The sequence below is a fragment of the Mesoplodon mirus genome, assembly GCF_964341445.2.
Source record: "Mesoplodon mirus genome assembly, chromosome: 2".
Lineage (NCBI taxonomy): Eukaryota > Metazoa > Chordata > Mammalia > Artiodactyla > Ziphiidae > Mesoplodon > Mesoplodon mirus.
Window position 1 is genome coordinate 216,038,629 of NC_138977.1, and position 16,613 is coordinate 216,055,241.

The following is a 16,613-nucleotide window of genomic DNA, read 5'->3' on the forward strand; positions in this document are numbered from 1 at the left end:
TGGCTATATTCCCCAGTGCTGTACAATATATTCTTGTGGCTTATCTGTTTTATGCATGTAGTTTGTATCTCTTAATCTCTATCTTGCCCCTCCCCCTTCCCACTCCCCACTGGTAACCACTAGTTTGTTCTCTATATCTGGTGAGTCTGTTTCTGTTTTGTTATATATATTTGTTTGTTTTAATTTTTAGATTCCACATATAAGTGATAACATAGAGTATTTTTCTTTCTCTGTCTGACTCATTTCACTAAGCATAACACCCTCTACATCCATTCGCATTGTTGCAAATGGCAGAATTTATTCTTCTTTATGGCTGAGTAATATTCGTTGTATACATATACCACATCTTCTTTATCCATTCGTCTATTGGTGGACACTTAGGTTGCTTCCATATCTTGGCTATTGTAATGCTGCTATGAACATTGGGGTGCATGTACCGTTTCACCTTGGTGTTTTGTTTTCTTCAGATATATACCCAGCAGCGGAATTGCTGGATCATATGGTAGTTCTATTTTTAGCTTTTTGAGCAGCCTCCATACTGTTCTCCATAGTGGCTGGACCAATTTACAATTCCACTAACAGTGTACTAGGGTTCCCTTTTCTTTACATTCTTGCCAACATGTGTTGTTTGTAGACTTTTTGATGATAGCCATTTTGACAGGTGTGAAGTGATATTTCATTGTGGTTTTGATTTGCATTTTTCTGATGATTAGTGATGAACATTTTTTCATATGCCTATTGGCCATCTGTATATCTTCTCTGGAAAAGTGTCTGCTCAGGTCTTTTGCCCATTTTTTAGTCAGATTGGTTTTTTGTATTGAGTTGTATGAGCTGTTTATATATTTTTGGATATTAACCCCTTATTGGTCATATCATTTGCAAATATCTTCTCCCATTCAGTTGATTGTCTTTTCATTTTGTCAGTGGTTTCCTTTGCTGTGCAAAAGCTTTTAAGTTTAATTAGATCCCATTTATTTATTTTTCCTTTTGCCTTAGGAGACAGATCCAAAAAAGATATTGCTATGATTTACGTCAAAGAGTGTTCTACCTGTGTTCTCTTTCAGGAGATTTATGGTTTCAGGTCTTTAATCCATATAATGTACATATTCGCACATACATCTGAAACTCCATGTGTCTTCAGTATGTTATGGAAGTTGATATTCATAAGGGCGATCTCTGGACATGGAGACAATGTTAGATTACCTTTAGTGTATTAGAGTCTGGTTGAGAAGCAGAGAATTGGGTATTGAAAGAGATTTCACACTTACTAAAAATATACCTTAAAATAGCAAAGACTTTATAGGGTGAATGTTCAGCTTTCTGGGAAAACTCTGTCATCCAGAATGACTCATTCCCTTAGATATCTAGGTAGGTTTTACTGTATTTTAATTATATACATATTTTTGTAACCAGTCAGATAAGATCTTTCATTCAGAGTTTTGTCCATGCTTTCGTTACTTATAATAGGCGGTGATTGGCATAATAATCATACCAGAAAGTCATTTATTATGCTGGGTCCATTAACATTTGATTCCCCATTAAGAATACTGCCATGTCTGCACTTGTATTTTTTTCTGCTGACAGTTTTCACAGAGTTTCTTGATTTAGTTTTATGATGGAAGTTTCAGAAATAAATGTTTTAATTTAATGTTCACTTGGTATAACAGATTTGAACAATAGTTTAATAAAAAAGCATGGTGAGTTCCTGATAAAGAAAAGTTTGTTGATGTCCACTTGGGATGATTTGCAGCATGTCTTGGTGAAGGTTGCACAGAGGCCCACTGTGTGCTGCACTTGTCAGGTTCCATCTGAGCATCTGTAACTTTCTAAGCAGGTATTGATAATCTCAGTCATGACCAGGAAGAATGAGAAGGGGATGATGAGAGCCCTGTTTCACAGAGGACCTCAGCCTCCTCTCTGACCTCTTCTCATCCCTGTCTAGTCAACATTTCTGAGGCTCTATCCCCAATGAACTTCTAGCAATTTCCTAAACAAGCTATGTGCCTTTATGTCTCTGGGTCCATGCTTTTCCTGCTACCAGAACTCTCCATCCTTCATTCTCCCAGTTACCCTCTGCAAGGGAAAGTCCTTCCCCATGAGGACGACTCATCCCTCCCCTTCCTTCCACTCCCGCCCCCAGGACTCTGTGCATGACTCTGTGAGCACATTGAGCCCTGACATAGTCTTAGTTGCCCTCAGCCTGACTGCCCTGAAGGCAGCTTTACCAGGGCAGGCACTGTGCCTGTGTAGCGCTCTACCCCCAGTTGCCAGCAGGGGGCCTAACACATTTACGTTTTAAATTGAATTGATCTGTCAGCAGCATGACTAAGGTCACATTTTGCATTCATGACATAATGTGTTTTGGAAAGGACCAACATGGAGGGTAATACCAAGATCCTGATTTTCTAACTTTCCTGCTGGTTTATATCCATCTGCTATAGACGAAGCTTCTCTTTATAACTTTTTGTCACAACATGTAGAGATTTACCTTGTGCACAATTTGGAAAAGAAAAATCAAATACTCATTTATCCATGAAATACTTATTGAGCACACAGCTTAGGTGCCAGGAAAAGTTTACTCTATGTAGCACATAATGCTCACCGTCGGATCAGACTCCTTGATAAAAGCAGAGAACAAAAATGAGAAAACTTGGCATTGAGATCAGATTTTTCCCACCCTATAAGCCGTCAATAAAATTCTCCCTTGGAGGCTTAATTTCTTAATTAATTAATTTCACACCATTAACAGAGCTTTTAAAAATATGGTACCTGCCTTCAAATAGCTTACTTTTGAGTTGAGCATATTCTTTAGTGGAACAGAAAATAATTCTAAAGCAAAGTGGGAACTGGGAAGAATAGCATAATAATAATAATAGCTGAACTTTACGAAGTACTGTGATATGTATACCTATGTGGGTATGTGTATATATATACACATACAGATACATAAAATACATATATTCTATATGTATATTATATCTGTATATAATATACATCCTATATGTATATAATATATAACATTGAATCCTCATAACAACACTGTGAGGAAGGTATTGTTAGCTCCATTTTACAGCTGAGAAACTTGAGGTACAGAGAGGTTATGTGATTTGAACCCAGGCAGTGGTTGCTAAAGGTTGTTCTCTTAATCACTACATTACACTTGCTCTCAATGGCTACAACAGGAAAAATAACTTACTCCTGATTATTGAGATAGAATAAAGTGAGGAGGTCCTGGAGTGGCCTAGGATGACCTGGGATGGCTTCTTGCCGACTGAGAGTTTTGAGCTGGATCTTGCAGAAATGGTAGACATTGGCAAGTAGTCTGGGTGGATGAAATGACCAAGAGCACAGGGTGGGCTGAAGCAAGATGGGAAGTCAGTTGATTTGGCAGGCACATTTGTCTCTCATATTTAGCAGTATTTTTTGAGGTCAAAAAGGATGGTCCCAATTTTGAAATTAGTATATGAAGTATAATGGTTAGGTTGCTTTTTGCACAGAGCTATGGAGAAAATTACAGGTTGTAAAAAATCTAACTATGGCAATTATTTAATAGATAATCTATTTCAGATTTTTGAAAAATACTATCAGGAATCAACTTTTAAAGATCATCTGTTCAAAGTCATCCCCTATTAACATGCATATGTATTGACCAACTCAGGGGCAGAGCATGATTATATAATATCTCAAAAAGAGATAATATCCTCATCTTCTGGGACCTAAATACCTGTGAAAAAACAGGTGGCAAAATAACTGCGGTCACAATCCAGCCTCTTCACTCCCAAAATCAGTGCCACACAATTAAAATAACAGCAAAACTCAGTTAAACTATATATTTTACTATAGATATAAACCTTAAATATGTGTGTATATGAGTGTGTGTGAGTGTGTGTGTGCGTGTGTGTGCATATGTGTGTAGTGAGAGATTTTGAGCAGAGATTGAAAGTAGAGACCTTTCAACAAAGGAAAAAATATTTGGTATGATATGAAAATTAAGTTTACGATAGAAATACCTTTGAAACTGCAGGAGCAGCATACTAATTCTGTGAATATTATGTTTTATTCCTTTACCTATTCCCACGTGTAATACTTTATTCTCTTTGAATTTTTTTCTAATGCAGTTTAATCCTGGTTTTGAGAGTGTCCATCAACTTAATTTCTTTTATTAATATGAATTATTCTCCTAGCGAGTAAAGCTAGGTAATGTGTTTTTCCCTTTATCATTTCATACAAATGGTAAATAAGGAGAGAATATGATTTTCACGTTTGTTTTTTTCCCAAGTCTAAACAACGAAATCAGAGAATCTGTTTCTGAGATCTGGAGTCTTGGTATTTGTTGATCCTATAGAATCAACACAGTTCATCAGCTGTGAGCCAGATCATCAGGCTGACTTAATTCAATGTTCAGTAAATTAATTCTATTTTACTAATGTGACTAAAAACTAAATTTTATATCAATATAAACAGTCATTAAACTGCAAATACCAACTTGTGCAAGCTGTTGAAAAAGACTCATTTTTAATTATAAATGGATTCTGATAAGAATAGCATGAAAAGTGTTCTAATAGGGAAATGTTAGAGTGATTAATGTGCAGTTGTTTGCATTTTTAATATTTCACCCATATATCAGATTAGTATTTGTGCATAACTGTCAGACTTTAGTCTGTCCTTGTCACAACATTTAGTACTGCTGACAGGTATAACATATCCACATTAATCCTTAATTCCTTGATTCAATTTTCTAATTGCTTTTTTGGCATGCAGTGGTGGCCATTTAGTATTATGTGATGTATTCATCATGTGGTATAATAATGTGCTTTAAAAATCAGATGTGTCATTTAAAGTACTTGAACAGGAAAAAAAATTACTAAGGATTGGAAACTTCACATTTCACTGTACTTAGACTAAGTGTTAGATATTGTTATGTCACACATTCTGGAGGTTGTCCATAAATCATAGTCACAGAATGTTGAAGAGATCCTAAAGTCATCCAGCCTACTTGTTCATTTTCCAGTTGGGAAAACTGATTCAGTTATATGCCCAGGATCACACAACTAGATACTGGCAGAACTGGTCCTAGAACTCAAGTGTTCTGAACCCTGCTCAGAAATGGGGCAAGTATACGCATATAATTTTTTTTTTTTTTTTTTTTTTTTTTTTTTGGCGGTATGCGGGCCTCTCACTGTTGTGGCCTCTCCCGTTGCGGAGCACAGGCTCCGGATGCGCAGGCCCAGCGGCCATGGCTCACGGGCCCAGCCGCTCCGCGGCATATGGGATCCTCCCAGACCGGGGCACGAACCCGTATCCCCTGCATCGGCAGGCGGACTCTCAACCACTGCGCCACCAGGGAGGCCCATACGCATATAATTTTTATATTCCTCCTATTAATAGTCAAGCTGAGAGAATGAGAGACTCCTTGGCTTCTTAAGCTATATTTTTTAGCAGTATCGTTTGGTGGTTAAGAATGAAGATACTAGAATCAAACAGACCTGGGCTCCAATCCTGGATCTGCCACTCACTGGCTGTGTTACCCAGAGAATATTATCTGACCTCTCTGAATTTCAATTCCCTCATCTGTATAAAATAGAAAATAACACAATAATGCATATAAAGTGCTTAGCACAGCTCCTGGTTCCTAGTAAGTACTCAATAAATGTTAGCTGATATTATTTTTCAGTGTTTTATTTTATCCCTTTAATATCCATAATTTAATTTAAATCAGTTTCTACCCACTCATACATTTGATGAGCATGTAGAAACTGAGTCATACCTCCCAGTTATCTCACCATGTGATAATTGCATTTATTCTTTCATTTACTCATTCACTTACCATGTGTAAAATGGACTCCGTTAGATGCTATAGGTAAGGCAAAAAGGAATCCAATATGATACCTGCCTTGGAAGAGTAGGAATCTAATAGATTCCTATGTTGTAATCTAATACAACAATTACATCAATACCTGTAGTAAAAGACTAGGAAATATCAGTCCCCAAAAGGGAACACAGGTGCCATGCTTAGGCTTTTCAAAGAGAAGAAGTAAGTACAGGGCCAATAGACATGAATAAGAAACTGGACCTGCCCTCAAGGAGCTTGTTCCAGTGGGAAGACAGGGCAGTTGCCCAAGTGTCACTCAAGGTGGAAAATGAAAAGGGCCGTAACAATGAAAGAACTAAGGAGGGAGAGACTAAATACCTCAGACCAGGGAAAGCTTCATGGGTGAGTTGGCTTTGAGGGATATATAATTTTAGGAAAGTTAGAGGCCTATAGGAAGGATCTCCTGGACAGTAGGAATATTATGAATGAAGGAAGGAACGGATTCTGGAAACCCTGGGCACAGACGTTAAAGAGTGAGCACTTACATTGACTGAAAACATGGAGCTTGTGCAGAATAAAAGATGAAGTTTGATGAGTGGGGAGACATAAGAGCCTGGCAACCCTGAAATGACATCTTGGACTCCATTTTACAAAGTGGCAGCTCTCAGCCCGTTTTGACACATAGGCATGTTTTTTTGGCAGCAAAATTTCTGAGATTTAATGTTTTAAATAAATCTTGTACTTTTCAGCTCACTGTGGTACCGACCGCTTTTTATTGTCTTATTCTACAAGTTAAGGCAGTCTTCTTACCTATTATAGACAGTATGCATGACGGTTAGGCATACAAGCTCAGAAAATAGACTATAGTTTTCCAAATCCTGGTTTGGTCACCTATTAGGTCTGCAACCTTAGTTATGTTATTTAAACTCTTTGAGCTTCAGTTTCACAAATTATGAAATGGGAATAGCCCCTACCTCTTGTGGTAGAATTAAACCCATGTAAGCATTTGGCATAGCATAAGGCATATTGTAAGCACTTAAGAAATGTTAGCTCTTCCTTGAAGAGATTTGAGTTTGCAAGCCCTACTGAGGCAGTACTGAAAGTTTTACTTTTGTTTTCTGTTTCATTTTATTTTTTAATGAAATATAGTTGATTTAAAAAGTTTCAGGTGTACAGTAAAATGATTCAGTTATATATATATGTGTGTGTGTGTGTGTATATATATACTGTTTTTCAGATTCTTTCCCATAGTTCTGAAAGTTTTTTGAGAAGGGAAATAACATCCTTCTAATCTTTGGAGTTCTAGAGCATTGAACTAAAACCCTACTTAAACTGCAATGACTAGTCCAAGGACATCAGATAATTCTCTTAAATCCTTAGCTGCTGGGGTTAGTTTCCAGTGTCACCCACCTACTACTTCACTCACTCTTTGAGAAGGCCAGTGGAGGAAGGAGCAAGTAGCCAGCTTTGCCTGTTGGTATCTTCTAAACATCCAGTGATTCTTATAGCAGCAGTTTCCCAGGCTAGATCCCAGGTTCAGATCGTGGCCTCCCTTTTTTAAGACATGTTATTATGAGTTTTAAGAACTGTAATCTTGAAAATCCTTATGATTCCAGGAGCTTCTCTGGTAATTTGCTTGTCTTTAATAGCTGAAAAATGAAAAGAGTTTAACATAGAATTGTTGCTCCAAAAAAACAAGAACTTGAAGATATGAGTACAATAGTTTGAAAAACACTAGTGTGAACAAAACGAGTCTTTTGTAAAAGCTCCGTATGCTTAATGAACAAGGACTGCTAATTACATAACTGTCAGTGATATTTTCTGGCACGGTCTAACGCCAGCTTCTTTCGGTACAACAAATATGAAAATGCCTAGAAGTAAATCACATTTGCTGAGTGCTTTGGGCAAACAAACCCATGCCTTATCTCTTTCAAAGGCAGCCATGGAAAATACATGATAAATTGCACAGTTCAGTGAACATGTTATATCATTGTGAAATGATTTTGATTCATGGTTATGTATTTATTGCTAAACAACTGACAAACCTCAAGGTATCAGAAATATCACTCATGGGGTTTTGCTATTTTCTCTTGCAAAATTCAAGTGCTATAAAGTGTTTTACTTTTTTATTTAAAATACTTTATTGAAAGTGATATTTGCCACAGTCTTTGGAAATAATTTTTTAAATTATATGAATTCCTGCCTGCCAGAAGTGTCAAAGAGCTGTGCTAGTCACTAATATTTTTATCATAATGAATAATTCATATTTTTGCTAATATCCTTTTATGAAAATTTTATAGCTAAAAATAGACAAAGTTGTAAGCCAGTTTGATTTCAGAATAGGATTATAATCTCCTTTCATATAGCTTATCAATATAATGAAATTTTTGAATGTTTTCTGTGCAATAGCAGTAGAATTAAGAGTGAGAGAATTATATTAAAGAAGATTTTACAGAAGTGGCTTTTATGCAAACATAATTCCTTTCCCATGGTCAACATGTCTTACTATACTCTATCCATTGCTGACTCTCTTCAGTTTAAAGTATTAAATAATTAAGCCATTTTCTACTTGAAACTTACAGTTATTTTTTACTAATTTTTCTCTCAATTAGTGCTTTTGGCATCAGCATTTGATGTTTAAAACCTTTTCTTCTAGTGTTAAAAGCAGCAGGAAAGGTAGCCTGACAACATACAATATGCACAAGGCATATCGTAAGCACTTAATAAATGTTAGCTATTCATCATCTGATGTACTCTCGAATTGTGTCTTGTTTTTCTAAATCTCGTAAACCAAGAACCACTGTTTCTCAACTGGTGGTTTTGTTTTGTTTGTGTTGTTTTGTTTTGTTGTAATCATGAAATTCTTCTTTTATGAGTTTTATAATCAAGTATTTTAACGTGGCTTTGGATATTTTGAGTAGTGCCATTGAGCTCTTATGAGTAAAATAACAAAGAAAACCTTGCCTGATGGTAAAAATGATAAATTATTTCTTAGGTATATTAAAAGGGATTTGGGTATTTCTAATATATCGCCATCATTTAAACCTGAATTCATTTTATTTTCCTTTAGTATATTTTAACCAATTGACCTTTACATGTACTTTGCATTTATTAAATTAGGATAAATTTTAGTAGCCTAGAAATACGATTCAAAACATTCATAGTGTTTTTCTTTTAGCCTTGGAATATGACAAGCCTATTCTCTAAATATTTACATCATTGGAGAATATCTATGTACTTATGCTGATTTTGGCTTAACATTTTCAAAAATAAGTCTGTTAAATTAAATGTAAGCTTTAAAGGGGAAAACCATAGATCTTGTAACTTGATACAAGTATTGCAACATTGCTTACAGCATTTTCTTGGAAGATTTTTATGCCCTTTACTTCTACTACCATGGCTACTTTCACCTTTATATTGAAAATTCCCAAAGTGTATCTGTATGAGGATAATTTTAAAACATGAGATTTATGCTGCTATAAAGGAGAAATCCTTTATAACAACATAAAACCGTCATCACCAGAAATTTCAGTCTAAGTTTTACATGAAAGGGAACATATTTTATCTTTAATGCCTCATTAAACTTTCTGGAAACGGCAATATTCTAAAATATTCTAGGTGGATGACTACATATGTCTGTATTCCTTCTGAAAAATTCAAATATCAGTAAAAAAAAAAGACTAAACAAATCATTTATAATTAATCATTAATAATTAAAGTAGTGGTATTTTTTCTTCCGTTTAATTTTGCCTTTATGTATACATGTTACTTTAAGTCAACCATGTCTCGCCTGCACTTTTTGAGTGAAATAGCCAAAACCACCATTCCTCAGCCAAATGATGTTCCTATTGTTTCAAAGGTGACGTTGTATTTAAACCTAAGTTCTCTGTGTGTTTTTGTTCACATGTATGTGCCTGGATTGTGTATGTTCACACACATGTGCTTGCACGTGTGTTTATGTTTGTGTGTGTGGGTGCATGATTTTTCTGTACATTCACAATATGATAAACTGCATTGTGTTGCTAAGAACATGGACTCAGGAAGCAGCCTACCTGAGTATAAATCCCAGCCCTGCTACTTCCTAGTTGTGTGAGTTTGAGCAAGTTTTTTTAACTTCTTGCTTTCATGTTCTCATCTTACAGGGTTGTTGTAAGATTTAAATAAGTTAATATATGTAAAGCATTTTGAACACCTAATCCATAGTAAGTATTTAATAACATATTAACATTACCGTTATAATCATTATCATATATTCATTTACTCTATTTTATTTCTAACGTCATATTATTTATATAAATGCATTGGTGGGTGATTATTATATATGTATTTCACTGAAATATTAAAGATATGCCTTGCTGTATGTCAATTATAGCTCAATAAAACTGGAAAAGATTTTTAAAAGATATGTCAACGGAATATTTTGGATTGTGATAATTTGATTAGATAAACTGTTATCATTGGTGAGAGCAAACACTTGCGAAAAAGCAACACAAATTGCATAACTTTGTTGCTCACAGACTACATATCAAATATCAAATATACTAAAATGCATTCAGGGACTTGCCCTGGCGGTCCAGTGGTTTTAAGACTTCGCCTTCCAATGCAGGGTGTGTGGGTTTGATCCCTGGTCAGGGAGCTAAGATCCCACATGCCTCGTGGCCAAAACACCAAAACAATTTCATTGTAACAAATTCAATAAAGACAATTATTGAATTATTCAATTCAATAAATGGTCCACATCAAAAAAAATCCTTAAAAAAATGCATTCATTTATTCAAATGTAGGCCTGTTGCACATCTACAATGTGCCAGGATTTAGTGTTAAAATGACACATCGTACCATATGATCCAGCAGCAATTATGCTCCTTAATATTTACCCAAAGGAGTTGAGAATTCATGTCCACGCAAAAACTTGTACATGGATGTTTATATCCAGCAGCTTTATTCATCATTGCCAAAATTTGGAAGCAATCAAGATGTCCTTCAGTAGCTGAATGGATAAATAAACTGTGGTTTATCCTTCCCTTCACCACAACAGCTCTCATTGTAGGATGTCTTGCATTAACGGGAATACCATTCCTAGCCGGATTCTAATATTCCAGACAATGGAATATTAATGGAGCACTAAAAATAAATGAGCTATCAAACAATGAAAAGACATGGAGGAACATTAAATGCATCTGTTTAAGTGAAATAAGTCAACCTGAAAAAGCTGAGTACAATATGATTTCAACTATATGACATTCTGGAAAAGGCAAAACTACAGGGACAGTAAAAAGATAGTACAGATGAACATATTTGCAGGGCAGGAATAGAAACTCAGACGTAGAGAATGGACCTGTGGACACGGGAGGAAGGGGAGGGTGGGATGAATTGGGAGATTAGGTTTGACGTAAACACATTACCATGTGTAAAATAGATGGCTAGTGGGAACCTGCTGTATAGCACAGGGAGCTCAGCTCAGTGCTCTGTGATGACCTAGATGGGTGGGATGGGGGTAGGGGGAGGGAGGTCCGAGGGAGGGAAGGGATATATGTGTACATAGAGCTGATTCACTTCATTGTGCAGCAGAAACTAACACAACATTCATAAAGCAATTATACTCCAATAAAAAAAGACACGGAGGAACATTAAATGCATATTTTAAGTGAAATAAGGCAATCTGAAAAAGCTAAATACTACATGATTTCAACTATATGACATTCTGGAAAAAGCAAAACTATGGGGACAGTCAAAAATCAGTGGTTTCCAGGGGTTGGGGGTGGGACGAGGGATGAATAGGCAGAACAGAAAGAATTTTTAGGGCAGGAAAACTACTCTATATGATACTATAATGAAAAATACATGTCATTATACATCTGACAAGCCGATAGAATGTACAACACCAGGAGTGAACTCTAAGGTAAACTATGTATTCTGGGTGGTAGAGATGTGTCAGTGGTGGTTCCTCAGCTTGTACACATGTGCTGCTCTTGTGGGGGATGTTAATGATAGGGGAGGCTGTGCATGCATGGGGGCAGTGGGTTTATGGAAAATCTCCGTAGCTTCCTCTTAATTTTGCTGTAAACCTAAGACTTCTTTAAAAAATAAAATCTATTAGGGAAAAAAAAAAGATAAAAATAGAACAAAGCAATGAGTACTTTCCAAAAATTGCAAAAATATGTGCTAATATATAATGCCCCAAGAAAATGTCTTCTAAATGTAAACGACCACCATTACAAAAAGACTACATATTACTACAATAAAATATTCAATTGAACTATTAAAATATGAGAAATGGTGTGCCTTCAACTACTAGGAATAAACATTTTAGCTGCCTGAAGCATAGTAGGAAAAAAGTAAAATAACAGTGTCATGTAAACTATGCAAACTTAGAATGGGTTTTCTTTTTCAGGGAGCACCCAAACCAATAGCCATTGAACCATGTGCTGGGAACAGAGCGGCAGTTCTGACTGTGTTTCTTTGTCTACCGCGAGGATCATCAGGTGCCCCTCCCCCAGGGCAGTCAGGTAAGATGAATGAGGCACCATCAGCAGTTAAGAAAAACATGTAGACTGAACAGAAGAAGTAAACAGTACTACCAGATAGCACAATAAAGATATTTACAAGGTTCTAATTTACCGCATGGTAAAATTTTATTAGAATACAAACTTCTACTCAAATATCTAGATATCTGCCTTGCTATAAATTCAGATTTGCAAGTGTTTCTCTTAAAAAATACGTGTTGAATATATGTGTATATTTGTGTATAACATACCATATGTATGTGCGTACGGACACACTTCAATTTGTTGTTGTCATTACAATGAGTAATCTCACTAGCAGGGCAAAGTGACCCTTTTGGGCAGCTTCTTTTCTCCCAGTATGTGTGTCATATGGGATGCCAAATTATAAATATGATTAGAAACTTGTTTCATAAATATGGAATCTAATTAGGGAACTTACTTACATGTTTGGAATGTTTTGTGGCATCGGAGGGTAAAAGCTTGATGCAACCATCCTGGAATATTGAAGATAAGTTCTTGCTGTCAGCACCAGACAGGTGCGGTTCATGGACCCAGGGACCCTCTCCTTCACTTGAGCACAGCCAGCCTTTTCCTCTGATTCTCCTTTTCCTGCATAAAAAGTACATTTTGAATTCGAGGTAACTCTGTGTGTCCTCTTAGAGATCTTCTCATTGCTTCGACGGTGTCCACATTGTAAACATGCCCCATGTTGAGTATAACTTGTAACTAAATCACAAACCAGGCTTATTTCTCTCTTTGTGCGTATCCTCTTCCATCTGCTTACAATTTCTGATTGTTCTTTCTCCCCATTGTTTTCTTTAAACGACTCTCAGTGAAATGGATGCTTTTTGAGGGTCAGGGTTATTTCATATCTTTCTCTTCAGTTCCCCTTAAGGATAAAATAAAGTGCCAGAGATCTGGCAGGTTCTCAACAGTAGTTGATGATAAACTCAGCTCTCTGCTTATTTTTCTTTCCTTAGTTCCCTAGTTAGCTTTGACCTTGCTCCTCACTTTCTTGATTTGTGTCCAATGAGACACAAAAATGGAAGCTACACTACTTTATACCTTATAAATTTTAAGATATTTATGTAACGGAATTTTTCCCATACAGGGACAGAGGAATTCCATCACCTTTAGACTTGTCATTTATGGTACCTGATGATATCTTGTTGCAGGAGTTTCTACCCAAAGTTCATTTGTAGATGTTTATTCAATGAAACAAACCTTCTCATATGTTGAGCCAATGCCTCACTTTTCTCCTTTCAGAACAACCAAGGTAAATGGGATGCAGTAAATAGAATAGCTTGGCCGCTGGTCAGATAAGATGGATAATTGTAGGTACTGTGCCCAGCTAATGGAAGTATTGTTTCAAAGCTGGGATGATTTCCAAAACAAACACTTTACTAATGAAAACAAGTCTATGTGATATACACCAAGGTTCTTCTAGATCCTTGACAAGATGATGTACTGATGGGCAGAGTGAAGGCAACTGCCAATACGCTGTCCCTTTAACCTTTGAAATCTTTTTGACAGGTTTGAAAAAGCCAAATAGCAGTGTGGACCATTACCTCAGCTGTGTTTTATTACAGATGCATTGCAGTTACTAACGGTAATGGTAAATTAGATGTGCGTAGTGTTTTACTCTTTACAAAGTATTTTCCTATTTTTCACATTTGATCCTTATGACAAGCCTGTGCCATAGGTATTATAAAACTCACTTTATAAATGAGAGACTTGGTGTATATAAATATCTGTATTTCTATACTCAAGGAATAATTGGAAAGATATTAGAGTAAAGAGCAAAACAACAACAAAAAATACTTACTACCAACATTCCAGGTAATTTTTCCTGATGATCTATAGCAGAGAGCTTATTTCTCTATAATCTACAGCCTATGTCTTCACAAAGCCAAACTTTTGGAGGAGTACTGAAAATGTCCGCAGGGTTAACACAAGTAGACAAAACCTTGAGTTCATTCACAACACTTCTTACAGTGACTGTAGATTGAGCTATGTTGAATATCTGTGTGAATAATTCAGGATGAGTTTGTTCTTTGTTTAAAAAAAACTAATAAAATTTCTCTAGCTAACTTTATAGGAGTAGGAAGAGGAAGAGTCATTGATTCTATTCCTTCAAAGTCAAGCATTGTCTTCTCTCTGCAGTCTACTTTGGAATGCATCAAGGACATAATGTTATTGATGGATGCATAGTAGGATGAGTAGATGGACAGATATGTCATAAAGCAAGTAAAGCAAATGTTAATGGTAGAATCTAGGTGATGGGAATACTGGAGTCCATTATAAAATTCTTTCCACTTTGCTGTATGTTTGAAATTCTTTATGGTAAGATGTGGGAAACAATAAAATTTTTTGAAAACTCTTGATTTTACTGGGGGAAAGTAAAGGCAGTGCCTATAGAGAGAAATTTTCTAATGTTCACATCTATGTTTTCCCTAAACAAGGCAAATGCTGACACCAGTATACAAACGAAATGAATTATTTTTTCACTTTTCATCAAGATACTTGGTGTGTACCCAGTCAATTAAAACTTAACATAGTATCATCCAATATTTGAGAGGAAATGCCTTCCAGTGATAGTTTGGGAACCATACTGGCTCTCGGGAGGGAAATATTGACATTGGTTATCTCATTGCTAGAGTTTGGCTTATCTCATATCTTTACAGGAAGTCCACCTGTGTGCCTGTGCTTATCACAGTGCCCTATGTTTAGAAAGCAGTTCATAAATGTTCTTGATGATTATGATAATGATAGGAGACCTGGGAAACATGACCTTGAGCAACCACTTCTGTCTCTGAGACTCAGTGAACAACAATAAAATGAGCAATTGAACTAGAATCCATTCATTGATTCTCAAATTGCACACCTAGGAGCTATGTGCTGAAGAGCCTTCTCCAGCATTGGTGCAGGGTTAGAGGTTAGGGGAGTTAAGAAGGAGGTAGTGGGCTTCCCTGGTGGCGCAGTGGTTGAGAGTCCACCTGCCGATGTGGGGGACACGGGTTCGTGCCCCGGTTTGGGAGGATCCCACGTGCCTTGGAGCGGCTGGGCCCGTGAGCTGTGGCCGCTGGGCCTGCGCGTCTGGAGCCTGTGCTCCGCCATGGGAGAGGCCACAACAGTGAGAGGCCTGCATACCGCAAAAAAAAAAAAAAAAAAAAAAAAGGAGGTAGTGGAGTAGCTTCATGGACAGACCCCTGACCCCATCCCCACTGTGTGAAGGACAGGGCGCCCAGAGTCTTCTCTTGGCTCTTGGGCTATTTATGTCTCCTAATGTGAGTGTATCTATTCAATGAGGAATAAGCATTAATTATTAGATTAGAAGTCCTCTTACAGTACTTTGCACAATTTCTATTTTTTTTTTATCAGGCCCTTTTTTGAAATGTAGCTTCCTAAATGTCGAGTGATGCTTTTCAAAATGCACTCTTCACTACTATGAATAAAAGCATTTAAGAGAAGGATGAGTTTGGGGGTATGGAGAAGGTGGAAGCATCCTATGAGCATGGTGGTTTTCTCTCAGAACCTGAATGTCAGCACTAACAAATAAGTGATTCGGAAACAAGCAGGGGCTAGTTCTGGCCATCTCTTTTAAGTAGCAAGTAGTGGGGTTTTTTTTTTTTTAATTCAAAATATGGCATTGTCTTTGGACTTTATTCTCTTTCTACCAGCATATATTTCAGTAATATTTAGCAAGTAATAATTAGAAATGGCCCTTTAATGTCTGTCTAAAATGTGTGAAGTCCCTTCCATGGCTCTCATCTTAACAGAGGTCAAAAGAGAAACTCCAGATTCATCCTTTAGATTACCCCATGCAGTAATCTTTTCCTTCTTCTTCTTCTTCTTTTTTTTTTTTTTTTTCCATGTAATGAATTTAGGTGTTTATGAGCAATTCTCCCTCTAGGTGGCTTAGAAGAGTAAAAGCAAAAAATATTAAATAGGCTTTTTGGCACTCCTGGAGCTGGGCTAATTAGGTTCCCTGCTCCCCAGCCCTGTAAACCTGCTGCTTCATTCCTGTATTTTCTGTGAGCAACCACTGCCAACAATGCCAGACTCTCTTGGGCTAAAGTGGGATTTCTGCTGTTGACATATGTACACAGCCACTTTCTCTTCTGCCTCAAAGTGGTTGGAAGAATGACGTCCCCGTAAAAACAGGGCATATCAAGTAACCCTGCTGCATGTCTCCAATCACCTTGGACAGCAAGGTCCCCAAGCATTTTAGAGTCACATTAAGATGAAATGTGGACAAAGTAAATAGAGCTCTTCAAAAGCATAAACTGAAAATG

The 16,613-nt window shown here is 36.7% G+C and overlaps 1 protein-coding gene across 1 annotated transcript in view; it reads left to right on the forward strand.

The window, feature by feature from the left end:
- ATRNL1 (attractin like 1) overlaps window positions 1-16,613 on the forward strand; it is a 707,592-nt gene that overhangs the window by 597,151 nt on the left and 93,828 nt on the right. The window contains exon 28 of the mRNA XM_082611125.1: window positions 12,207-12,321. Coding sequence (XP_082467251.1) covers window positions 12,207-12,321 — 115 coding nt within the window. The remainder of the gene's footprint in view (window positions 1-12,206; window positions 12,322-16,613) is intronic.